At 47.0% G+C, this 27,627-nt stretch overlaps 1 protein-coding gene and 1 pseudogene across 1 annotated transcript in view; one reads left to right on the top strand and one right to left on the bottom strand.

The window, feature by feature from the left end:
* The window catches only part of FA2H (fatty acid 2-hydroxylase), a 101,334-nt gene that overhangs the window by 57,896 nt on the left and 15,811 nt on the right, over positions 1-27,627 (top strand). Inside the window, exons 3-5 of the mRNA XM_061594259.1 lie at positions 14,622-14,764; positions 16,137-16,243; positions 24,665-24,837. Of these exons, the coding sequence (XP_061450243.1) occupies positions 14,622-14,764; positions 16,137-16,243; positions 24,665-24,837 (423 nt within the window). The remainder of the gene's footprint in view (positions 1-14,621; positions 14,765-16,136; positions 16,244-24,664; positions 24,838-27,627) is intronic.
* Positions 12,854-12,972, bottom strand: LOC133369502 (5S ribosomal RNA; annotated as a pseudogene).

Here is a 27,627-nt window from a genome sequence, read left to right as displayed (position 1 = left end):
TGCTGCTGTGAAGCATGTGTAGGTGTTGTTACGCCAAAAGGCCCTTTGCATCTGGAGGAAGCTCCAATAATCACCAGATGAGAAACCAGATATAAGACAACACCTTTATTAATTTCTTTTGCAAAAGAGAGATCAGGTATCCGACTCATGTCTGAAAACCCGTCTGAGGCATAGCTACACAGATACATTAATATATTGGCTCCCAAGTTCTCCTTACACACAGCCCCTCCCACCTTGTTAGCAACTCTTGTCAAGAGAGCTCCATTGCCTTCTGCATTTACAGTGTTCTAATCCTGAACGCTCCCTCTGCTGTTCCTACCTCCCCCAGGCACAGCATATTCTTCACTCAGTCCCTATCTTCTTGGAAGGTGTCCCGTTTCATTGGTAAGCTAGCATTTTGAGCATCAAACAGCAACTAAGCATTTTGGCCTTCTCAGGCACTTTTAGTATCCATAGAGGAATTTTGCTTTTCTGCTTCTCAGTTAATTCAGGTTAATCCATTTTCTGCTGTGTCATATTAACACTACACATACTATAGTTCCCAAACTATATATCTCATTTATCACAGTGTGAGCAAGCTTAGTGTTAGGTCGGATGACACGGCTGCTTGACCGGCAGAAAGAACTGTCCCTTCCACCCCACAAACTCCTCTTCAAACAACCACAGCTTCAGAGGGGAACCTTCTCCAAACTTGAAAGAGAACTCCACTTGAAAGTGTCATGTGACAAGGCTTAACATAAACAGTGCAGGGGGTGCAAATGGGAATACTGCAGAAACAGAAAGGTGCAGATTTAAATAGAGAGTCTAAATACAAAGGGAATAAACAAATACAAAGGGAATAAGCCAGATTTCGACTGGACATCAGGAAAAACTTCCTAACTGTTAGAGCCATACGACAGTGGAACCAATTACCTGGAGAGGTAGTGGGCTCTCCGACACTGGAGGCATTCAAGAGGCAGCTGGACAGCCATCAGTTGGCAATGCTTTGATTTGGATTCCTGCATTGAGCAGGGGGTTGGACTTGATGGCCTTATAGGCCCCTTCCAACTCTACTATTCTATGATTCTATAAAATCATGGCAGATTAAGCCATAAGAACACAAGAAGGGCCTGCTGGATCAGGCCCAAAGGGGCGCATCTAGTCCAGCATTCTGTTTTCACTGTGGCCAACTAAATGCCTCTGGAAAGGTCGCAAGCAGGACCTAAGCAAAGCAAGAGCCCCCTCCCCTCCTGTGGCTTCCAGCAACTGGTATTCAGAAGCATCCTGCCTCTGACCATGGAGGCAGAGCATAGCCATCAGGGTTAGGAACCAGTGATAGCCTTATCCTCCATGAATTCGTCTAATCTTTTAAAATTTTACTATGCACTGTGTGAAGAAGTACTTTCTTTTGTCTGCCCTGAATCTTCCAGCATTCAGCGTCATTGGATGTCCATGAGTTCTAGTGTTATGGCCACTTTCTCCATGCCATGCATAAAAAGCCCCAAATGCTGCAACCTTTCCTCATAAGGGAGTTATTAGTATTAATTATTATTTACTGAGTTTATATCCCACCCTTCCTCATGAAGGAGCCCAGTTCTATCCCTTTGATCCAAGCCAATACCTTGCAAGCTAAAGTAAATTAAGGTGCCGCAGGACTCGGATTCTGTTTTAGCCTCCAAGACTAATGAACGCATTATGACACGTAAACTTTTTTGCCACAGTTAATCTGTTATTCTTTCAGGATGCCACAGGCTTCTTAAAAAAGAACGTGTGCAGGAGAGGATTTTAAGCAGAGAAAGCACAGGTGGAGGGGATCTTTTACTGTCGCTCCCCATCTGCTGTTTCTGTGCTCCAGATTGCCTGAGTGTTGAAAAGCAAAGCATCCTCTTCCACTGCTGCTTCTCCCCTCGAAATCCACTCGCCTCTGCAGCTTTTCGTTTTTAGAAAATATGACCTTGGCGTGTACGGTGGGTTATAAATTTGAGGATAATTTTGCAGGAAAATAAGAGAGATAAGGGTTTCTCTGGGGTCATCTACACGGTGGTTTACTGTGTGTTTGGTGCTACTGACATCTCCTTTAAATTTGCAACATTTACTCCCTGTAAATCCGTACTAACCCAATCTGCTGATAATACAAAAAGGGGAGAAAAAAAGTCTCAATTTCTCTAGTGGTTGCAGACGCTTTGCTCCAATGCTTTTAGGTGGGTGTGTTGATCGTTCCCCTCTCCATGCCCACTGCCTCCTTCCTTCCTGCTTTCATTTTGTTTCCTAGTGGGCTGACAAGTAACTTCCAGCTGCTGTCCTCCGTTCTGCTGGCCTTTTCTATATTGCTGCAAATGATGCCTTTGTTTTCTTTCCCCCCTAACTTCTGCACAAAATGTAACACTGCTTAAAAATTATGTATTTCAGCTGTATCCTACCAGCCATAGGCATTGAAAACACAGATATTTGCTCTTCCACTTTTTTTTAAAGGAATCTAGTGCAGCTGGTAGAACAGACTGAGCATGCCCAGTCATCTAGCAACCAGAGGGAGTGGAAATGTATAATTAGAGGGCTAGGCCACAAGGAAACAGTGAGACTAATCCTTCCTGGAGGAACGCCTCCTTCTGTTGAATGGGGAAAAGTGATTGGCAGCTAACACTGAGCAAGAAGTACAGACGGTGCAAGTCCATAATGAAGGTAAAGCCATTGTATTTGCTGCAAAGAAATGCTCCCACGTAGATTAGCCCTCTTTTTGGACTTGGACCTCTTGTCTTGTTCTTTACTACCTAGGGATGGGTGAAACTGTCAGTTTGTTTAATCTCTGTTTTTTATTTTCCCAGTTTGGTTCTCCGCATTTCCACATCAGTTTCCAATTATTGTTATTTTTTAGAAGTCATGAAAATTTATCAGCTTTATAGTTCAAATTTCTCCTAATATACACCTTTTTGTATGCCATTTCCCATAATACACACATTTTTCCAAAGCAGTTTCCCCTAATATAATACATTTTTGTTATTTTCACCAACATAGTCTCTTTTTTGTTGTTGCACATTTTACGCTAGGAAATGCATTGTTTTGCAGATTGCTTGGTTGGAGAACTGCATTTTATAGATGCGAAGGGGAGGTATGTTTTTGTAGAAGGAATCTTAGACTCTCAAATCACCATGATTTTGGTCTCATTTTACGCCCCCAATAGTGCATGTAGGGAGACTAGCGGAGTGCCAAGGACAGAGTACAAGTGAGAGACCCCAACAGAGAGGGAAAGCCATGGAAGAGCTTCTTCCTATGAAAGAGGGATTTGGCAGGTAGCAGAAAGGCCAGCACTAGCAGCCAGAACACCTGCAAGGCTGGAGAAGAGGACTGGGCACCCATGTCTTCTCCTTTTCTGCTGCCAGCCTCCTTTGGAAGAGAGAGATGAGGGAGCCAGCTGTGAAACGATCTAGCTTGGTGAGACCCTGAGTCCATGACCACCCCCCAGTGTAGGATCCGGAGCCCAGCAAGTGAACCAGGCGTTAAGGAGCGCTGTAGAGAGCTGTTAATCCGGCAAGGCGAGAGTCCAGGGGAGACTGAGGCTGCAATCCAGTGCACGTCTACTCAGAAGTAAGCTCCATTGGGTTCAATGGGACTTGCTGCCAGGTAAGTGTGTGTTGGATTGCAGCCTGAGAGGCTTATATCCTTACTGCCTCGCTCCTTCTCTTCCAGTCATCTGCTGCGTCATTTTTATCTATTGCAACTTCTTCCTCCTCCCTAAACCTTTCCTCCTGGGGAGACCCCTGATGGTGACAACAGAGTCATCCTACTGTGACTGGGCTTCCCACCTGTTCTGTTGTCACCTGTGCTCTTGAAGCTCATGGTGTACAGGGGAAGAATTGGGAGTCCAGCCAGGGCTGCAGATGTGGGTGGAGGGGTTATGGGGGGTGGGTACGTGAGGCATCCGTGAGATGGGGGAATTCTTGGGGGTTTCTCTGGGTCCTCAGCTTTACTGGGGTTCTCCATGAGGTCCTATGCCTCTTTCCCTGGTATCTGGGTTGGGCTGAACCCTGCTAGGCTGCTAGGCCTGCCCCAGCACTCCTAGCTTCTGTCTTCAATCTGACAGCTGTCTAACTCAGCAAAAAAAAAAAAATCAACAAGGGATGATTTTACATATTGTTATGAGTATAGGGATTGGAATGGATGATCCCTCTGAGTCCCCTTCCAGCCTCTGTTTTGGAATCCTATGCCTTGGGGCTGGCTCTGCTGGCCAGATGAATTTCTTTTGTTAAGCTAATAGTGTGGCCAGGTTGCTAATGGGTCTTTCAGGTGCCCAGCAACTAGTGATTGAGCCAGGAAGATCCTTTTGTCATTTAAACTCTGCATGAGAGCCTTCCCCCCCTCCTGGCCGCTAGCAGAGGTTTGTGATTTGAGTGTTTTTAAACTGTCTGGAAATGGCTGGGAACTGGAGGCAGGCAGAGAGGGTTTAGGATGCCTCCTGTAACACTGATGGAAAAGCTGGATATTGGACTGCTGATGCCTTGAACCCCTCCATCCTAAGCTCAGGTTTCATATTTCATAAAGACACCACAGTCTCTGCTGACCTTCTTCCCAAGGAAACCAAACCCTGGATGAGCACAGGGACCTCTGAAATCTCACCGCTTGGAGATTGGGGAGCCGCGCAACAATATGATCACCATGGCAAGATGCTTCTTTTTTTTTTTTTGCACAAGTTTGGAAAACATCATCCACCCACCCCCTGCCTGCTGTTGCCAAATGTGAAAACAAATTGCATAAATTTCCAGTGGCAGCAAAATTGACTGAATATACAGACTGGAAAGAAAAGAAAAATACAGAATTATAACAGATTCTCTCAAAGCCATTTATTTCATTCTTGAAAAAACTAGAACTGTGTTTGCATCTGGTGTGAAATGTTTGTTCAAAATGCTTCCAAGAGTGAAGACTTCTGCCTTCACTAAATGTGATTTACCTTGGGTGGTAATTCACTATTCCTACTCAGAGTAGACCCATTAAAGTTTTAATGGGCATGGCTAACTTCGGTTCATTCATTCCAACAAGTCTACTGTGAGTAGGAGTTGAATGCAACCTTTGCTGCTTAAAGTAAAAAAAAATAAATTAAAATATTAAAATTAAATATTAAAATCTAAAATCATTTTTAAAAGTCATATCCTCACAGCTAACAATTAAAAAAAGTAAATAATAAAATTTTAAAAAAGACAATATGGCATCAGGTTCTGTTACCCATGAAGGCAGGCAGGACTGAGGCGTAGCTGGTTCTTGCTAATTACTGGTGACCTGGATTTTCCATCTGGGATCCTGCCAATATAGTTGGAAACTATAGAACAAGTCCGCTCATTCAGATATTTAGGGATAGTTTTCAGCGAGTCCCTTTCGTTGAAATGGCATAGTGAGATGATTAAGCTGAAAGCAGAGAGAACAATTGGAGCCTTAATGAAATTTTATTATAATAAGGGAGGACAATTGATCGAACCTGCCTTAAAGATCTTTGGCAGTAAAGTAGTCACACAAATGCTCTATGGGGTAGAGGTATGGGGAGCAGATACGAATGTGATCACAACCCTGGAAATAGTGCAGAATAAATTCTTTAGAAAACTATACTCCTTACCCCCAGGAACACCTGCAGCTTTCTTGAGAACAGAAACTGGCTGGCCATCTATAAAGATAAAAGCTGTGTGGCTTCGCTTGAATTATTTTAAGCGAATTGCTTCTTTGATAACGGAACGTTTACCAACTTTGTGTTATAAGGAGTTAGAAAATAACCATAACTGGAAGTTAATGTCCCATAACCTCTTAAATAGCTACCACCGTCCCGAGCTAAAATATCTCGTGGACATAGAAAAAAGACACCTAAGGGACTGGCTCCTTTGGATAGACACCAAAAGAGATTTGTGTCTAATCAAAAAATCCAGATTTTCTACTTACTTTGCATCAGTGAAAACAGAACATTTTAGAGCTTCTTATCTGACTAAATTAAGGCTAGCCCCCTTAAGAATTGCTTTCATGGAACTCCGGTTCCAAGTTATGCCTACAGCGGTACTGGATGGTCGTTATCAGAAAGTGCCATTTGAAAGAAGACTGTGTATTTGTGATCTAGGAGAGGTGGAGGATATTGTGCATTACATGTTAAGATGCCCTCTATACGATCACCGAAGAGAGAGATTTATTAAACCTTTGTTGTCCCAGGGAAATGGGAACTCCCTGGAGGAGACCTTATATCTCCTGAGTGATGTTAACAGCTATGTGACCCACAAGGTGGCTCTTTTTGCCCTTGCGGCAAAAAAGATCAGAAAAAAAGAATTAGACAACATAGCAATTAACTGCCAGGGAGACTCTGCTTGTTAATTTTTATTATGTATATTTTCTATGTCTTTGTTTATATTCAATATTAAAGTTTTTTTTTTACAGTATTTGTCATGGCCTGTGGCTAGCACAATAAACATTTTTGACTTGACTTGACTTGACAAAAGCTTTTCGACTCACTCATCTAACTATGCTTTCTAGGAACTGGCTTCCCTTACTAATTCTTAAGTATGGCTTCACAGCTTCAGCTCTGACTAAGCATGGCTTCAGACGTTGACACAGCAAAGAAACCCCCCACGCTGCTCCTGAAGAAGGCTTCACTTTCACGTGAAGTCTCTGGCTCCTCCTTAACCCCAACCGTTCCTCTTTGGACCTCAGAAGCCTTTGAGAATGGGCAAAGGGGCCGTGATCTTGGCTTCCCTCTCTGAAGGGTAGGGGCTAACAGTCTGTTCAGGCATGGGAAACGGCTGGGCGCCCGGCTGGGGACCAGCAGATTGGCAAGGTGGCATATCAGGCATGGGCAAAAGGTGTGTGTCCCTAATAGCAGTCTCTGCCAGCCTGTGCTGCATTTCCACAGGGGGACCAGGAGCAGAGGGGCTGAGCTGTCCAGGTTGAGGGCTGGGGCTCTCTGTGAATCCATCCCATTACCTACCCCCCCCCAGGTTCCCAGTCCAGGTACTCATCCCTGATTCACTCTCGACTATCAGCCTCCTCTCTGCTCGGCTCATGACAGGATTACAGGGAGTTGAACAAAATCACTATCCCCAACAGATAACCCCTGCCTCTTATCAGTGAGATGTTACCGTGCCTACAGTCGGCTAAAATCTAAACCAAGATGGATTTAGATGGAGCTTACAATTTGGTCGGAATAAAGGAGGGGGGATGAGTAGAAAACTGCCTTCAAGACCCACTATGGACACTTTGGTCATACCGTTTGGCTTGTCGAAAGCTCCAGTTGTCTTTCAAGATGTCATGAATGACATCTTCCGGGACTACATGGACAGCTTCATGATAGTCTATTTAGACAACATTCTTATTTACTCTGACTCCCATGAGCAGCACGAGGTGCATGTGAAGGTGGTATTGCGGAGACTGAGAAAGCATCACCTGTATGCTAAGCTAGAGAAGTATGGGTTTGACCTAACCACCTTGGAGTTCCTGGGCTACTGCATCTCTCCTGAAGGAGTTGAGACCTGGAGAAGGTGCACTGTGTGCTGTCTTGGTACCCTCCCTGAACCAAGGAGGACTTTCAGCATTTATTGTGATTTGCTAACTACTAGCTAACTACTACTACTTGCTAGCCACTTCATTGCAGCCTTCTTGAATCTGACCACCCCTCTTACTGACTGTCTAAAAGGTTCTGGACCCTTTCGCTGGTCTGAGGTGGCCCAGCAAGTGTTTGAGGAGCTGAAGCAACTATTTTCCTCAGAGCCCATACTCCAGCATGCTGTTTCCCAGCAACCCTTTGTGGTGGAAAGTGATGCATCGGACTTTGCTGTCGGAGTGATATTATTACAACCCGCCAAAAAGGAGGGGGTTTCGACCCTGCTCTCACTTTTCCAGGAAGTTAACAAGTGCCAAGAGGAACTATACAGTCTGGCAGAAGACATTGTTGGCCATTCGTGATGCTTTTGAGACTTGGCATCTTCTACTGGAGGGGGCGCAGCACATAGTGGAGGTCCATACTGACCACAGGAACCTAGATTGTTTACAGATGACCCGCAAGCAGAATCAGCAGCAGGTTCGGTGGATGCAGTTCTTCGCCAGGTTCCACTTCCACATAACTTACTTTCTCCAGGTGCAGAACTGCCAGGTGGGTGCATTATCCTGCAAGCCAGAGTACCAAGACACCCAGCCTACCACGCAATTACATCACATCATTCCCTTGGAAAAGATGGTCGCCACCAGTTGCCCTGACCCGTGGTTTGAGGACCTGTGCAGAGCCCAAGAACAAGACCCGTATGGTCAGGAGCAGGTGCAGGAACTATAGAGCCATTCCAGCAGGACTGTGCACCGAGATTCTCCTATTGAGCTGGGCTGCTTTATCACTATGAGACTTTGTATGTGCCACCGGGATAGTTGCACGCCAAGGTGGTCTGAAAGTATCATGATACCCCCACTGCTGGACATTTTGGGTTTTTTAAGCTCTCACATGTGATTTGTGGTGGCCAAAGGTTAAACATGACATAGAGAGGTATATTTGATCCTGTCCTACGCGCACAAGAGCAAAACACACCCCAGAGCGACCCACGGGGTTACTGGAACCTCTCCCCACGCCCAAGGGACCCTGGGGAATGGTGACTTTGGACTTCATCAAAGACTTGCCTGCTTCCCAGGGGAAGATGACTATTTTGGTGGTCGTGGATGCTTTTGTGTCCGTTAATTCGGACAGATGGGCGACTAACAAATAAAATTATGATTATTATGATTATTATGATTATTATTTTAGCAAAATGGCTCAATTCATCCCCTGTGCTGGGCTGCCAACTGCCCGAGAGACCGCCCAACTGTTTGTAGAGCACATGTTTTGTCTACATGGTCTCCCCACCAGTTTAGTTTCGGATCAAGGAGCCCAGTTCACAGCTCGATTCTGGCACCCATTATGGCAGTTGTTACAGAGTGAGCTAAGGTTGTCATCAGCCCACCACCCCCAGACTGATGGACAGAGAGAGAAAGTGGTGTCATTATTGCCCCTGGCAGAGTTTGCCTACAATAACTCAGTACACGTGTCTACTTAGCAGATGCCATTCTTTGCCAACTTTGGATTCCACCTGCATACTTTTGCCACCCCGGCTCTATCCCAGCTGTCCCAGCGGCGACAGAGTTTGTGCAAGAATTACAGCAGTTATTACAGGAGCAACTTTCAAGGGCGAAAGCCGACTACAAGCAGGCAGCGAATCAACATCGCCAGCCTGGCCCAGAGATACAGGTTGGAGACAAGGTGTGGCTTTCCACACGTTATTTGCCCACCCGAGTTCCCAGCCATAAACGAGAGACTCGAAGACTGGGACCCTTTGAAGTGGAGGCTCACATCAATCCAGTGGCGTTTCGTCTATGTCTACATGCTTCTCTCAAGATCCATCCCGTCTTTTATCACTCCTTGTTAACACCAGAGAAACCGCCAGACCCGCACCAAGCACCCAGGTCTCTGCCTCCTCCCATGTTGGTCAGTGGTCAGGAGGAGTTTGAGGTGGAACAGATCCTTGACTCGCGCCGGTGCAATACCTGATACATTGGAGCGGTTTTGGTCCAGAGGAGAGATTGTGGGAGGCAGAGGCCAATGTTCACATGCCAGACTTACTGAGAGAGTTTCATGATGCTTACCCTGACAAGCCAAAGCCATCGGGGGGGGGATTGGCATGAGAGGGGAGATGGTGTTGCGGCCCAGGTTGGGAGGGGAGATTTCAAGGCGCCAGACTCTGACATTGAGGACTGTGAGGATGAGCTGGGGAGGAGACAAGCAGCAGGGATAGTTCACAGAGCACGCAAATCCCAGTCGCTGACACCTCGACTCTCCCCAATCCTGGCCCCCTGCACTGAAGCGCAACCAGAACTGTCAGAGATGGCCCCTTTGGAGACTACTCTGTTAGACCCACCCTCATCACCTGCACCCGCACTAGAGGCACCACCTGTTTCATCTGATGTTTCCCAGCCAGACGCCCTTCAGGTTCCCAGTCAAGCAAGCTGACCACCAACCACTCTTGGAGGGGGAAACTGAGAGCCATCCCCAGTGCCGGTGCCAGGCTATTTTGCACCCTAGGCAAGGCTAACTACTTGCATCCCCCCCCCAAAAATTGCTAACTTCAATTTTCAAAAACAGATGTCTTGTAGAAAAAATGAAAAGCACAAAACTTGAAACTGCTCAATTTATTTTAGTTGCATTTTTTCCAAGGGTTAAAAAAACTAATCTGTATAAAACTGTGCCCCTCAAAGGTCAGTACTGTGCCCCTCTGAGGTCTGCGCCCTAGGCGGCTGCCTAGTTGGCCTAATGATAGCACCGGCCCTGGCCATCCCCAGCTTTCTCTGTTGTATGCATAGTTGAGTTATTGTCAGAACTTGGAAGTAACTAGTTAAAAAAAGAATTACTTGTAATTTATTCCTTTTTTGTGGAACGAATGGGTAATTTCTTTACATTTTGATTGTAATAGAATGAGGAGTAATTTTATTAGTTTTGAGGAGTAATTGTAGTGTTGCCAGCATTACTTTTGGGCATTACCGCGGGGGGGGGGCAGGAGACGTTTTCTGCTCCTCTTGATTCATGCATGAAAATAATATGCCTCAAACTGGGCTTCTGCACAGAGTTGCTCTTCCCTCATACTCTGTGGGTAGGGAGGATGCAGTGAGGAAAGAGGTGGAGAGCGAGATGGGGCTGGAGTGGGGAGAAAAATTTAAATTGTTTCAAAAATGGACAGTGGTGGAGAAGAATGGAGTGGAGGGCAAGGACGTGGATGAAGGAGGAGAAGGAGGCAGCAGCAGAATGGAGATAAAGAACTGTGGAGGTGAGAGGCGATGACGTGTGTGTGTGTGTGTTAATACTGTCTTTGCACTTGGCGTGCAAAGTGGCCTCTGCTGTCCACCCTGGCTACTTTGCTGCATTTGCAGTGTTTTAACTTTTTTGCCCCCCCGGGGAAAAATGTTTTCTTGGGTGGGTGCATCTTAGTGGCAGGGCAGGGTCTGGGAGGCAGTTGAATAAGAGAGATGACTCTTGCTGGCTGAGAGTGTGTGTATGTGGGAGGGGGGGTTGCACTTGGTTTGATGCACAAGGATCTGAGTGGTGGCCTCCTCCTGCCTCCCCACCTCCCTTACCAGTGGAGAGACCATTCTACTACCCCCCTCTCTCTCTGTTTATTTTTAATGTTGTTTTAGGCTACTTAGGTCTGCAGCAGCCAAGGCAAGTACTTTGTAGGCACTCTAGGTTGTTTTTTTAAGTAACTTAACTGTAATTGTAGTGATTGCTTTTGGGTAACAGTAAAGTAATCAATTCCTTTCAGAACAATTGTAATTGTAATGGTAATTTATTCCTTCTTGGGGCCATGCAGCGGTAATTGTAATTTATTCTTTTTTAAAAGTAATATTCCAAGCTCTGGTTGTGTTATTATTTATTAGATTTATTAGTCGCTTGTTACCCAAAGGTTTCAAGTGACTTACAACACTGTGGAAAAAAAAGTAAATATATCATACCATAAAAACAAAGTAATAAAATAACAGCCACACACACCCATACAGTTACAGAAACTATAAGTAGTTTTTGTGTGTGTTGGGATGGGATGGGGGGAATATTGGCTGTCTTTGTGATTCTTGTTAGGGGTTTCTGTATTTTGAAAAAAAAATTAAGTACGGGGCCCATTTTGGCAGGCCTTAAGGTGGGGCATGAAGTTGGGCGGGTCAACAGAGGTGGTGGCAGCAGCAACGGCAGCACTCTTCCTGGGAGCTGGGAGCTGTGTTGGCTGGGGCTGATGGGAGTCAGAGGTCAAGACACCAGGAGGGCACCAGGTTGGGGAAGGCTGGTTTATGCCTAAGGAGAACCCAGGTGGCATCATCCTTAGCAGGGATGCAGGGTGATTTGTCCTGTGTATTCTTGTTGATGGATGAACACTTCTGTTCTTATATTTCATTCTGTTACAAATTTTAAACGTTTGATAAATTGTTCTGTATCTTATTATTTTGTTTTTAGTTGTAAGCCGCTCTGAGTCCTATTTGGGAAAAGGGCGGGGTAAAAATAAAGTTGTTTATTATTATTATTATTATTATTATTATTATTAAGTTGCTTTAAGAAGTGACATAGAAAGTAATGAACAGATGATGATGATGATATGAGCCCTACCCCCTTTCAGAACTCTCCAAGATGATCCAGCTATTACATGGGTATTCTGGGCCATTTGCCTGTCATTTCCTTAGCAGCTTGGTCGATCACTGTTAAGGAACTTCAAACAGTCGTTCTAGCCCCATGAACCCTTTTTTGACCAAACCAAATCTCTTTCATAGCAATCGGATAGTCGCCCTATAACAACATCCAAATTATTTCTTGGGTATTTCCTATAAAACATCATGGCAAAACTACACTAAGGGCTTTCCCCTCCCCTCCTTTGTTTCCCTCATTTTATTTTATATAGATTGTACGTCTTTTTTGGCAGGGACTTGTTTTTACTATTTTATTTTATGTAGAGTACCACGTGCATTTGATGGCGCTATATAAATGAATGATAACAATAACTAATAATATATGTTTGGGCTTTTTAAGTGAAATTCTTCTCCAATGAAAGTTGAATTCTGCAATCTGGATTTATCAGGGGTTCCCAAACTATGGTCCGTGGATTATCAGTAGTCCGTGAGCATCATTCAGGTGGTCCTCAGTGTGTCTGTGGATTTGTGGTTGAAGATTGGAGACAGCACATCTATCACATTGAATATTCATTTTGATTTTTAATTGTATTGTTATTGCTTCTGTTAGTTCTTATGTTGTTTTTATATGCCTTCAAGTGAATGACAATTTATGGCAACCCTATGAATCTTTTGGATGTATTCATAGGGTTTTTCTGGTAAGAGGTATTCAGAGGTGGCTTACTATTGCCTTCCTCTAAGCCTATGGCGCCCGGTTTTCCCAAGCAGTCTCCCATCCAAGTACTGACCACACCTGACCCTGCTTAGCTTCCGAGATCAGATGAGATCGGGTGTGTTCAGGGTAGTATGGTTGTAGGTTAGTTCTTATACTGTATTTTATTTTAATGCATTGTATTACAGTATGAATTCTGTGGAATTACTATAACAGGCAGAAAAATCATTTAGTGGTCTTTTCAAGTGGTCCATGGGGGGGGAGTTTGGGAGGTACTGTTATAGATTAGGCAAATTAACTGAACTGGGATACATTCTTTTGTGCGATATTTTTACTTACTAGATTTTTAATTACCAGTTTTATTTACTAGTTTTTTACTTACTAGCTTGTTTTTTTTATCCACTAATCTATCTACTAGTTTTGGTATCTCCTCTGTGAGGTATTTTACATAATCCTTGTTATACTTGGGACTGTATAACACTGAGCTTCCATCCTCGACTAGGAAATGTTACTCAGCTTCTCCTAGAGATTGGGGAGAAAATTGATTCAGTTCACATTTAAAGGTGAAGCCCCCTAATGCACCCTTTCTAAAATAATATGCAAACCAAAACACAGCCATCCTTCGAAATTCACATTTTTTCAAATTTTGCAATGCAGTTCTCTGGCTAAGTAATGTGTACAGAGATGCATATGCTGGGGTAAAGTGTGCATAAAAATACATACTCTGGTGAAAATAGCATACAAAAATGCATTCCGTTATGGAAAACTGCTTTGCAAAAGTATGTATATTAGGCAAAATTGCAAACAAAAAGGTGTGATTTGGAGAAATTTGCACTCAAATGCTGATGAATCTTCATGAGGCCTTTTTTTTAAAATCACATACTGATTTGGAAATGTGGGCAACTGAGAAACTGAAATGGAAAGAGTTGCCTCCCCTCAGAACTCTGCGATTTCTAAAAGTATTGCCCATATACTGTACCTTTGTAGCCATAAGGCAAGGGTGAGTATCCTCTTCTGGATCAAGGGCCACATTCACACTTGGCCAACCCTCTGGGGGTGCATGCCAGCAGTGGGTGTGGCCAAAAGTGGGTGTGGCTACCTTGCACAATCTTGCGTGCATACATAAAGACACACACACACAGGTGCACCCACCCCTTCGGCTCATCAAATAATCCATCTGACCGGGTAGGGGGCAAATTACATCTCTGTGAGGGCACTGGGTCCAATGTTGTATGTACTTAAAAAAAAATTAAAATCCCACCACCAAGATCAGAACAGTCTTGGGTGGCTGCATCAGGTTCCCAAACTGGGGCTTAGCCACCCCTCCCATTGTGGCTAGATAGCTGGGATGTTTCTTCTAAAAGAAAAGTGAGACTCTCTAGAAATGGAATTCTGCAACCCCATCATATTCTGTTATTTTTGTACCCAATGATGTTGTCCCATTAGTGCCTACGCAACAGAACCTCCCTCTCCTCTCCCTGTGCCTCCCCCCCCTCTGTTCAGGGTTCCTCCCCAACTCTCTGGAGCAGATTTAGTGTGGCCACAGGGGCTCATGGGAAGAGGAGAAGGAGAGAAAGTCCATTTGCACATGTGGAGGTCCTTGTGCAAACGGGACAACTTCACCTAATACAACCCATGATATGTGCACACAGGCCTGACAGTGCCTCCAAGGATGGAAGACATCTGGAAATGCTTCATGGGAAGGTCCTGGGTGATGGCTCTGACCAGCCAGCTGGGGCAGGTGCAAAGGCAGCAGGTTCTTGCTATAATGCTGTGCTCTCTTTCTCTTCTCTAGGACCTTGTGGACTGGAGTAAGCCTTTGCTGTGGCAAGTGGGCCACTTGGGGGAGAAGTATGAGGAATGGGTGCATCAGCCAGTAGATCGGCCCATTCGCTTATTCCACTCGGATTTCATTGAGACTTTATCCAAAACATCATGGTGAGTCTTGGGGGGAGGGGGCATCAGCCGCTAGCAGCTAGGAAATCCACATCAGTCTGGACAGGTGGAGGATGTTGTGTTAGGTTGTGTGGCTCTGAACTGTGACGCTGCCTTTTGGCTGTCACTTGGTAAACCTCAGTAGGTGGTGTGCAGCTGTCACAGAAGCACTGGTTTTGAAGGGAGCAGAATGGCATCTAGCTGAGGATTAGCCAAAGTGGCGCCTTCCAGATTTTAGGCAATAAGTCCCATCATCTCTGACACTTAGCAGTGCTGTTTGAGGTCCAACAACATCGGGAGGGCACCACATTGGCAACCCCTGCTCTAGTCCAGGCTTAACTGTCCACCCCCACTAAGGAATCATCATCATCCATTCATCACCCCAGTTGGCTGTATGGATCTTGGGACAAAGCTAGATGTGATGTTGTTCACACAATTGTGTAAGTATTTTCAAGTAAACAGCTATGTGTGTTACATTTGGACCTAGGTATGCTAATTATTTGCAGAGAATAGGCACACTGCAAATAGTTTTTGGTGAATTGTGTAAACATGTCCAGCTATACACCAACTTTCCTTGACCACATGCCCCCCAGATTTATTGAACTAAAGTTCCCATCAGCCCTGGCATCATACGGCCATGCTGGCTGGGGCTGATGAGAGTTGTAATCTAAAACATCTGGAGGGCATCAGGTTGGGAAGGCCTCTATACACAGGCCAGACTCCAGCTGGCAGCCAGGTTGGGCATTGGCCGAGGTCCCCTGCCGCCCGAAACGGCCCCTGAAAGGCCCATCCGTAGGCTGGAAGGGTGGAGCTCCTGCTCTGCAATCTGGCAGTGCAGCAGGTAGGTGGGGTGGGCAGGTGGGCGGGGGCTCTTTAAGCCCCCACCACCTGCATTGGGAAGGGGTAGGGGGGAACATGACAACATGGGCCCAGGGACGTCTCGTGCTCGAGGACCCAGTCATGCTTGGTGCTAGCCCTGGCTATACAACATCAAAAGAAAGGCAGGAAGTGATCAAAACTCTGACCCCCAACCAGTTTGGACTTTGGGATGGTGTGGGGATAACTCATTCCTGACCTCATACTATGGTGATTCCCAAAAGTGAGCCCAAATCTTCTCAAAAGGCACCTCAGCACTCTTCTGAGACACTGAAAGGGCTCCTTCCTTCGGTGCAGCTCATGGATCAAGCAGAGTCGTTCTTGCTAGTTCTGCCTCTTTAGCAGAAGATGAAGGTCAGTCTTGAGAGGAATGCCTGCCTACTCTGCAGCTTAGATTTGCACACCAGATTTGTGGCTTCAGATCACAAAGGCTCTTCCTCACCCAGCAGAAGGCAGTTAACATTATGAATCTAAACCAGTTTTTTTTCCCCCCTTCCAGGTATGTAGTCTGTGTGGTCTGGATTCCAGTGGTGCTTTATCTCACCTGGTACTCCTACACAACTCTTGCCCAGGGCGATACCAGGCTGTTTTCGACATTCACAACAGGTGGCTGTGCTGAATCTGTCAGTCTCTCTCATTTTGTTTAGCAGTGTACTAAGGGGACAGAAAGGCCAGTGTGGTGTAGTGCTTGGACTGGGACCTGGGAGACCAGGGTTCAGATCCCTGCCCAGCTGTGAAGCTCACTGGGTGCCCTTGGGCCAGTCACTGTCTGTCAGCCTCACCTACCTCACAGGGTTGTGAGGATAAAATGGGTAACGGAGGAATCATGTTTATACACCACCTTGAGCTCCTTGGAGAAAGGTGGGATATAAACAGGGCTGGCTTCTGGCATGAGTGCGCTCTCAAGTACTACCACCCCTGCAGCTGGCATGGGGTTAAATAGGCCCAGCCGCCCAGCCTTTTGCGTTTTCATGTCAGTGCACTAGTGCACACACACTGACATGGCAACACGGGAAGTGGGGCAGCTGGGCCTATTTAAGCTGTGCTGGCTGCATGGGGGAGGACTGTCTATGAGGACGGAGCTGCTGCTCCATAATCCGCACCAGCGTTGGGTTGCGGAGCGTGATTTGTGGTGCACGTCAACTCTCAATTGTGGAGTGCCACAGGGTTCTATCCTTTCCCCCATGCTATTCAATATCTATGTAAAGCCGCTGGGGGCCATCATCAGGAGATTTGGGCTGCAGTGTCACCAATATGCAGATGACACTCAGCTCTATCTCTCGTTTAAGTCCTCACCAGAGTTGGCTGTGGAGACCATTTCCAAGTGCCTGGACTCCGTAAGTGAATGGATGGGAAGGAATAGGCTGAAACTGAACCCCGACAAGACTGAGGTGTTGCTCCTGGGGGACAAGAGAAGGTTGGGAGATATAGACCTGGTGTTTAATGGGGTAAAATTGCCCCTGAAAGACCAGGTCCGCAGCCTTGGGGTCATTCTTGACTCCCAGCTGTCCATGGAGGCTCAGGTTTCGGCAGTGAGCCGGGCGGCTTGGTATCAACTTCATCTGATACGGAGGCTGCAACCCTACCTTCCTGCCCATCTGCTCCCACGGGTGATACATGCTCTGGTCTCCTCCCGCTTAGACTACTGTAATGCGCTCTACGTGGGGTTACCCTTGAAAACGGTCCGGAAGTTACAGCTGGTACAGAATGCGGCAGCGCATTTGATTACGCATAGCCGTCGACGTGATCATATCACTCCAGTGTTAATAGATCTTCACTGGCTACCAGTTATCTACCGGGCCCAATTCAAGGTGTTGGTGCTGACCTTTAAAGCCCTATACGGTTTCGGCCCAGTTTATTTAAAGGAGCGCCTCCAGCATCACCAATTATGCTGCCTGACAAGATCAGCCACACAAGACCTTCTCTCGGTCCCACCAGTTAAAACAGCTAGGCTGGTGCGGACCAGAGAGAGGGCCTTCTCGGTTGTGGCCCCCGCCCTCTGGAATTCCCTTCCTTTCGATCTGCGTCATGCCCCCTCCCTGATAGGTTTCCGCCGGGCCTTGAAGACCTGGTTGTTCAGGCAGGCCTATGGGATTTCTGGGATGGGTTAGTTTTTAATGTTGTTTAGTTTAATTATTGAATGTGGTTTTCTTGTTTTATATTGTATTTTATTGTGTCAGTGTACATCGCCTAGAGTGACCGTTAATTCGGCCAGATAGGCGACTCATAAATAACATTTTATTATTATTTATGCCAGGCTGCAAATCATGCCCCGCGACCTGACTCTGGTGCAGATTGCGGAGCTCCACCCTCCCAGCCCCAGCCTATAGATTTAGGCAGCGACCCCTATGAGCCACAGGGGCCCTTGGGCCCATGCCCAACCTGGCCTTCCTCTGGCACCAGGCCTGGATATAAATATAATAAAGAAATAAATAAAAGGCATATTCACACGTGGGCGCATGGTGCATTAGCAGCATGTGTGGCTTTCAGATGGTGGGGAAAGAGGGTCAGAGGAGCAATCTTGCCTTGAAGCTCTGCGCTGAGCTCTATCTCTAACTTTCCCATGGAGAAAAGGTGGCGTGAAAGGTGACCCTTGGGGTCAAACCAAATGGTGCATTCAGGTACTGGTGTAATATTAGCCCAGCACCTCTTTCAAAATGGGGAAAGTCACTTCTTGTCTTTGGAAGGAGCGAGAAGAAAACGAATCATATATCCCTTTCCCAATCTGCTCTTTTCATGGAATCATAGAATTGTAGAATTGGAAGGGGTCTATAAGTCCATAGAGTCCAACCCTCTGCTCAATACAGGAATCCATCTTAAAGCATACCCGACAGGTGGCTGTCCAGCTGCTTCTTAAATGTATCCAGTGTCAGACAGCCCACCACCTCCCTAGGTCATTGATTCTGTTGTCATACCACTCTAACAGTTAAGAGTTTTTTCCTGATAGTTGAAATCTGGCTTCCTGCAACTTGAACCCATTATTCTGTGTCCTGCACTCTGGGACGATCGAGAAGAGATCCCGGCCCTCCTCTGTGTGACAACCTTTCATGTACTTGCAGAGTGCTATCATATCTCCCCTCAGTCTTCTCTTCTCCAGGCTTAACACGCCCAGTTCTTTCAGTCTCTTCTCATAGGGCTTTCTTTCCAAAGTCTCCTGATCATCTTAGTTGCCCTCCTCTGAACCCGTTCCAGTTTGTCTGCATCCTTCTTAAATTGTGGTGTCCAGAATTGAACGCAGTACTCAAGATGAGGCCTAACCAGTGCCGAATAGAGGGGAACTAATAGTTCACGTGATTTGGAAACTAAACTTCTGTTGATGCAGCCTAAAATAGCATTTGCCTTTTTTGCAGCCACATCAGCTCAGCTTCTAAATCCGTCTTTGCTTTTATTTATTATTATTTATTATTGCATTTATATCCCACTTCTCCTCCAAGGAGCTCAAAGTTCTCCCCTTCCCCATTTTATATTCACAACAATCCTGTGAGTTGGGCTAGGCTGAGAGACAGTGATTGGCCCAAGGTCACCCAGAGAGCTTCATGGCTGAGTGGGGATTTGAACCCTGGTCTCCCAGGTCCTAGTCCAGCACTCTAACCACTATATATCCCACACTGGCTCTTGCATTTGGAGGGGGGCAGAAGCTGGGATGAGGGTAGGGATGACTGGATCAGATGGCTTCTGGTCTGTGTCAGTTTTGCATGTGTTCATTCAGCAGTCTGCTCCTTCCTATTTCCCCATTTATGTGTTTTTAAAAAATCTGTATACAATTTGGGTAGTATTCTGCTAACTCTATTCCAAGTAGACCCACTGAAATTAATGAACCTCACTTGGTCATGTCCATTAACTTCGATGAGTCTATTCTAAGTAAGTATAGCATTGAATAACCACTCTTTTTATTTAAATACACATTTCATCACAAAAGGCATATTTAATCATGTATTTCATTTCAACATGTATATTTATTTATTTGATTTATATCCTGCCCTTCCTCCCAGCAGGAGCCCAAGGTGGCAAACAAAAGCGCTAAAAACACTTTAAAACATCATAAAAACAGACCTTATTTCTGTATTACTTTTTTTTTTAAGCCAAGAACTGAGTAGGAAAATTGGAAAAAGTGTGAAATCCAAAGGATAATTTTGCTCTGATCCATGTATTAGTTTGGGAAGTGTGAATTAGGGTTGATGCCTTTAATGTGAATTGAACAAAATTCTTTTCCATCCCTACCTTATTGGCGGTAGGGGTAATTTGGAGCAAGCCAGCCGTAGGTGGAGAAGCCTTTTGCCATTCCCCTGTTTCCAACGGCCGCTCTGGAAGTGGCTTTTTAAAAAATGGTGTGCGGGGAAATGTGGCGCCCTTTTGGAGGCAATGCCTGGCTTGGCTGTGAGCTGCTCAGCTCCGTGCTGCTGACTTTTGGGAACCTCAGGTGGAGCCGCTTGGAGCCAAGCCAGCTAAGTTTGCCCTTTTACCCCCTTGATGCCTGCTTCCTCCCCCCCAATAAAGTAGATTCTTTCCTTATACATTGCTAGAAAGAGCCTACTAACCTTCCCACCCTCCACCCAATAGATGCCATCATCTCTTCCTCCTTTCCAGTAGAAAGGGGTACTGTGTAAATGGCAACTGTATTAGAGGCCACATCCACAGAACCCATTTAAGGCGCTATGATACCACTTTAAACAGCCATGGCTTCCCCCAAAGAATCCTGGGAACTGTACTTTGTGAAGGGTGCTGAGAGTTGTGAGGAGACCCCTCTTCCCCTCACAGAGCGACAGTTCCCAGAGTTCCCTGGGAAGAGAGTTTGATTGTTAACCCACTCTGGGAATTGTAGCTCTGTGGGGGGAAGAGGGGCCTCCTAATCTCAGCACCCTTCACAAACCCAGGATTCTTTGGGGGAAGCCATGGCTGTTCCAAGTGGTATCATAGTGCCTTAAATGTGCTGTGTGGATGTGGCCTCAGTAGACTTCAGCAAGTGAAGTGTTCTCACGCATGACCCCCATTTTTGGACCAGATATTTAATTCCTTTTTTCTCCATTTTTCCGGGTGCAAACATCTAAGAAACTCTTCCTAGGCCAGAGTGGCTCACGGTAGCATCCAGTTGGTGTCCCTTCTTCACTGATGGAGAGGGAGGTGATGTTTGGCAGTTTCTTCTTTCACACCAGCAGCTCACCTCACCTTAAGATCTGCTCTGGAGGGTCCCCCAACACCCCGGAACAGAGTTTTGGGAGGAGGGGCTGCAGGGCAAATGTTTGAAAATGGCTTTTCTCCCTGTCCTGTTGACGAATTCCTTTTGTCAGTGAAGGGACATCGGTTGGATCCCGCTGATAGCCACTGTGAGACCCTTGGGTGCCACTGAGCCACTAGGACTCGGGGTCTGGTCCTGCTCCCAGTGATATCATAGGAAGGACCATAGGAAGCTGTCAGGCCACTAACTCAGTGCTGTCTACACTGACAGGCAGCAGCTCTCCAGGGATTCAGAGTGGGTTCAACCTGGATTTGAACCTGGGACTTTCTGCATGCAAAGCAGATGCTTCACCACCGAGCTAGGGCACTTCACTGTTTAACTGGAGCTCCCAGGGCTTCTCTTTTGTGCCAGAGCTCAGCTTTGGTGCATGGGGATTTGCCTTGAAGAGAGTACTCCTGAGCATAGGCAGTGTGCCTTTCCCAGAGCTTGGCAAAGTTACTTTTTTTGAACTACAACTCCCATCAGCCCCAGCCAGCATGGCCACTGGAGTGGGCTGATGGGAGTTGTAGTTCAAAAAAAGTAACTTTTCCAAGCTCTGGCCTTTCCTTCCTAGCGAGTCCTTCCCCACACCACCCCTTCAAAATATCTGCCGTCAGAGGAGTAGGGCGTCTCAGCAGGCCGCAGCAATGATCATCAGGAGTCCTTCAGTCGGGACCAGAGAAAGCTGCTATTGTCTGAGCAGCTCCCCTTCACCCCCACCCTCAGCAGACCCTGCACAGAGAAGGGCTTGTGCCGAGCCAGCAGCCTCCATCTCGCTGAGTCAGACTCCGCGTTGTCCCTTGTTCTCTGCAGGGCTGTTTTTCTTTGCCCGGGGTGCCATTCAGTACCAGCTCCTGGGCAGTTCCTCTTGCAGAGAAGCTTTCTGTTCTCTGTTCCTCCTCACACCCAGCCAAGCACCACACTGGCAGGCTAGCACCCTCCTGCCTGGATCCCTTGGGAGTATCAGGCTGGGAATATCCCATCTGAAACCATGACGAGGGAGCTAGATGGGCCAACAGTCTGATTTGGTTGAAGGCTGCTCCGTATGTCCCAGAAGAGCCCGTGTGGTGTAGTGGTTAAGGTGCTGGACTAGGACCTGGGAGACCGGGGTTCGAATCCCCACACAGCCATGAAGCTGACTGGGTGACCTTGGGCCAGTCACTGCCTCTCAGCCTCAGAGGAAGGCAATGGTAAATCCCCTCTGAATACCGCTTACCATGAAAACCCTGTTCATAGGGTCGCCATCAGCCGGGATCGACTTGAAGGCAGTCCATGTCCATTTTTACATCCCAGAGTGTTTGGTTTGGGGAAGGGGCCCTAGCTCAGCCTCTGCTTTGCAGAAGGTGCCAGGGTCAGTTCCCAGCCCATCCAGACAAGGCTGGAAGCAAAGACTTCTGCCTGAGACTGTGGGGCACTGCTGCCAGTCAGTGTCGACACCACCGGGCTGGATGAACCAATGGTCTGGCTTGGTGTAAGGGCAGCTTCCCGTGTTCCGCTCGAGTGAGATGCATTGGGTCTTTATGCAAATTATACCAATTCTTTCTAAACTAGCATCTAGGCAGAGACGTCATACTCAGATTTTATTCAAGTAGTGGCCAATCTACCCTCGTTTCAGGTAACGGGGGAGGATTTATGGGAGAAAGCAGGGGACAGAGTTCAGTACTCCCATCCTTTTCCAACTTCAGATGGCAACTTCCCCTCTTGCTGCATGGAAGCTTACACAGAGGCCGAGGTTTCCCAACCTGGCTATGTGCTACCTCCACTGTCAGTTGCTGAGAATCATAAGTGGGGGGGAATGCTCAAGTCCAGGCCCGGCACTTGTGGGCGGCCAGGTCGGGCACTGGCCAAGGGCCCCTCTGGCTGAGGCTGGGGGGGTGGGACTCCTGCTCCAGGATCTTTACCAGCATTGGGTCACGGAGCGTGACCGGATGGTGGCGCAGATCACTAAGTGGGAGCTCCACTCTCCAAGGCAACACCGCGCCTGCATGCACCTGCAGCTGGTGCGCACTTACATAGGCCTGGTTGCATCACCTCTTGCATCGCGTGCCAGTACCCAAGATGGCAACAAGAGCATGTTGATGCCCTGCTGCCATCTTGGGTGATTGCAGGCACGTGCGCTGACATGTTGATGCCCTGCTGCCACCTTGATGCAAGAGGTGTCATGACCAGGTGTATTAAAGCACACACGCGTGTGTGGGGAGAGCGGGGGTCCATGGCGGTCTGGTGCCAGGCCTGCTCAGGTCCTGCTTTTGGACTTCCCAAAGGGACCTGGTTGGCCACTGTGAGAAGAGCAGGATTCTGGACTAGATGGGCCATTGGCCTGATCCAGCATCAGGGCTCTTGTCATGTTCTGTGATCTCCACTGAATCTCCCAGTACAGATCCCAGTTGCATTTGAACTGATTTCAAATTTGTGGTGCTGTTGTTGTTTTATATGGTATACATCTATATCTGTCTATCTATAATTGTTTTTAATTGTTTTTATATTTGCAGTTGTTCTGTGTATGTTTTTATTGTATTGTAAATTGCTTTGGGGTGCTTCCTGGCGTGGGAAGCGATTCTACATAAACGAATAATATCTGGAAGCAAGCAAAATTCTGGCTGAGGAATGGAGTGAGTTTCAGTTGCCAGCCATGAGCTGCAGCTTCAGAATGAAAGAGCTCCAGCTTCTAGCCTGAGGATTTCTCTTACACAAAAGGCAGAGATGAAAGTATCCCGGGTTGAGGCATGCTGGCAGAGGAAAGAGCCAGAGAACTATCCTATCCTGGGCATGTTTGAGGACTGGTGTTGCCAGGGGTATTTTCGTGAAGGTGAAGGATTTTTTGCACCAGGCTCAGGATTTCCTGCCCCCTCCTTTTTAAAAACGTTTAATTATTTTTTAAAAGACGTTTACTTACAGGACAGCTTTCCTTCTGAACATTGACCTAAATCCTCCTAAATTAGCTTATGCAAATTTGTGTGACGGGCCTGTAGCTCAAGCCTTTTAATAATTTTGCAGCACCCATGGGTGCTGCCACAGGTCTAATTTTCACAGTGATTTGGAAGGGGGAGAGTTATGGGGGCCTGTCAACAACATGACAGCTAAATGGAACCTCCTTGTTCAGAAGCAGTATATCTGTGAATACCAGATGATGGAGACAAATCGTGAAGGTCTCTTGGCTTCATAACCTTCTTCTAGATATCGCAGAAGAGACATCTGGCTAGTTCAGGGGTTGCCACCATAGCACCTGTGTGTGCAGTGGTGCCAAGATCTTCTCTGGGTGCCCACCCACCTGGGTGCCCACCCACCTGGGTGCCCACCCACCCTTTCACCCTCCCCTTGGTCATGAGGATGGCTACCTTTTTCTCACTTCAAAAGTACATGGAGCAGAAGGAGGAAGTTGGAAGAGGGGACACTCTTTCCCTCTTTTTCCGCTCTACGTGCTTTTCAAAGCTCATATTAATTCTGCTGTATCGAACTTTTACCGAGATCGCTTGGAAAAGTGAAGTGTGCGTGAAGGGGGGGCTGATGTGAGGGAGGGAAAGAGAAATGACAAGTTGGCACTTGTGGGCACTTGCTCAAAAATCTAAACAGGGACTCCTGGGCTAGCCAGTGCTGGAAACAGGTGGCTGGGCCAGACGGGGCTGTGTGGTGTCGTGTCCCAGCTGTGTTGGCGCTTATGTCCTTCGAGCAAGTCCTCCCCCTTAAGGACTGAGGTGGTATTATTTATTTATTTTATTTATTTATTTATTAGATTTATATGCGGCCCTTCCTTGCAGTAGGTTCAGAGTGTATTGTGTGCTGACCACTCCGTTTTCCTTCCTGCTGTGTAGCATACTCCATCTGTGTTCACAAATACTGGTTCCTGTTGCTCTTTATTGTGGGAATGTGTATCTGGTCCTTCTTAGAATATATCATCCACCGCTTCGTCTTCCACATGAACCCGCCTGCGAACAGCTATTACCTGATCACCCTGCACTTCTTGCTGCATGGCCAGCATCACAAGGTAAATGAGCTACAATGGGAACCAACCTGAAGCCACAACTCATATCAACCTTAGCCGGAGCGGCCATGTTCCCGTCGCGCTGGATAGTCCAGAACAGCCAGAGGGCACCAGGTTTGGGAAGGCTGCCTTAGATAGATGGAGGTCCCTTTGCAGGGTGGGATATTTGGCAAGCAAACACCATGAGGAGACCGTGGCGGGTGGAGGCCGAAGAAAGAGATCAGCAGCCTTTCTGAGCTCCGAGAGCACTCAGCCCACCTCGCAGGTCTGGAGATCCCAGACTCCAGGCTCAACTGAGCTACCACGTGCAAACGAGGGTTCTCGCATTTGCAAGGCTGTCGTTAGGCTCTTTCTGTGGCAAGCATGGGAAACCTTTGGCCTCGTTTCCCTCCAGCCATGCCCACCTGCCCCACACCTGATGTCATGTGACATCATCAGGCGTGGGGCAGGTAAATCCATGGCAGCAGAGGAGCAACAGGGAAGCCTTTGAGGAGGGCTGGTGCCCAGTGCAAACCCTGCTGGGATCAGCTCTAATGAGGAGCTCCCAGCTGGAACTGCGTGGGGCGGAGCCTGCCCTTGATGAAAGCAGGGACAGCATTCAGCATCAGATTCAGCCCCAAGTACACGTTCTGCTTTGGGCTTAAATGAAAGCCAGAACTGCAAAGGAAAGAATCACGAGCTCCTGATTAGACGCTGAATCACCTTTTGAAGTTGAACCACTTCTGGATCCAGCCTACTGTCCTGATGCAATTTCCCATCCTTCACTTGGAGAAGGGCCTTAGCTCAGGGGCAGAGGACATTTTTTACATGCCAAAGGTCTCCGGTTCAATCCCTGGCATCACCAGGAAGGGCTGCGGAAAGAACCTGCCAATTTGCCCCCAATGTGCCAGTCAGTATAGAGACACGGCTGTGCGGAACAAGGCAGTGATCTCCTTCTGTATAAGGCAACTTCCTATCTGGAGGTAGGAGCATCGTTCAGTGGTGGAGCAGATGCATTGTGTGCAAAAGGTCCCAGGTTCAATGCCCGCCACCTCCAGGTTGGGTAACGATAGATCCTTATCGGAAATGCTTGTGAGCCACTCCCAGTCAGTACAGAAAAGATGGGGCTTATTTGGACCAATGGCCTGACTCTGGAATCTGGATCAGGAAGCTCTCTATGTTTGTGTCTTGGAGGCAGCCGAAGGACAATGCTGCTTGCAAGAACACGTCAGGAGCAGTATTCTAAGAATGCGCACACTCTGACGTTTGGACATGCATCCTGTGGGTTGCTGCACTGTCACCCCATAGAAAATAAGTGCCCTTCCTTGTGTGAAAGCAGGAATAGCCAAATCTGGAGTAGCTGCTGACAGCTGAAGGTCTATGACCTGAACTAGGGGTTGAACTACACATTACATGGAGATCTGGGGTTAGGGTATCCCCATCATTCTAAAAGACCAAACTATGGACTGGCTAGGGGTGGAGGAAGGGCATACAGTGCCTTGTAAAAGTAATCAGACCCCTGACCATTGCTCTCATATTACTGAATTACAAATGGTACATTGTAATTTCATTCTGTATGATATTTTATTTTGAAACACTGAAACTCAAAATCAATTATTATAAAGTGACATTGGTTTTATGTTGGGAGATGTTGGTAAGAAACAAAAAAAACTGAAACGTGTATTCAACCCCTGTGCTGTGGAAGCTCCCAGTTTACACAGATGGAAGAAACTGCTCTATCGAGGACACAATTACCATACCATTGGCCTACACCTGTGAACCATTAAAGTTGCTGTCACACTGTCAGGATAAAACCGCCACTGTTGAAGGATCATTGGTCAGGCTGTGGATCTCAAGGAAAATGAAGACTGAAGAGCATTCTACAGACGTGAGAAATAATGTAATACAAATGCATGGATTAGGGAAAGGGTGCAAACTAATACCGTATCCAAGTGTTTGGATATCCCAGTGAGCACAGTTGGATCAGTAATCAGGAAGTGGAAGCTGCGTCACACCACCCAGGCACTGCCAAGAAAGGGCTGTCCCTCAAAACTCTGCACTCGAACAAGAAGGAGACTTGTGAGAGAAGCCACAGAGAGGCCAACAATCACTTTGAAGGAGCTACAGAGTTCAGTGGCTGGGAGTGGAGTAATGGTGCACCAGACAACCATATCAAGAGCTCTGCATAACACTGGCCTGTATGGGAGGGTGGCAAGAAAGAAGCCGTTACTCAAAAAGTAGTATCTGAAAGCACATATGGAGTTTGCCAGAAAGCAGGAGAGTGCCCCAGCTGTGATATGGGAAAAGGTTTTGTGGTCAGATGAGACCAAGAGAGAGCTTTTTGGCCAAAGCTCAAAGTGCGATGTGTGGCACAAACCTAACACTGTCCATGCCTCAAGACACACCATCTCTACAGTGAAGTATGGTGGTGGCAGCATCATGCTGTGGGGATGCTTCTCATCAGCAGGGACTGGGCATCTTGCTAAAATCGAAGGAAGAATGGATGGAGCAAAATACAGGGAAATACTGCAAGAGAACCTGCTTCAGTCCGCTCAAAAACTGAAGCTTGGGAGGAAATTCCCTTTTCAGCAAGACAGTGATCCCAAGCACAAGGCCAGAGCAACATTGGAGTGGCTCAAGAACAAAAAGGTGAATGTCCAGCAGTGGCTCAGTCAGAGTCCTGATCTCAATCCCATTTAGGGTCTGTGGCGCTCTTTGAAAATTGCGGTCCACAAGCGACATCCAACCGACCTGAATAACCTGGAGCGAATCTACCAAGAAAAATGGGCCAAAATCCCTCCCAACACTGTGCAA

The sequence above is a fragment of the Rhineura floridana genome, chromosome 13 (genome assembly GCF_030035675.1).
Source record: "Rhineura floridana isolate rRhiFlo1 chromosome 13, rRhiFlo1.hap2, whole genome shotgun sequence".
NCBI lineage: Eukaryota > Metazoa > Chordata > Lepidosauria > Squamata > Rhineuridae > Rhineura > Rhineura floridana.
This window is presented reverse-complemented; position numbering and strand designations above follow the sequence as displayed.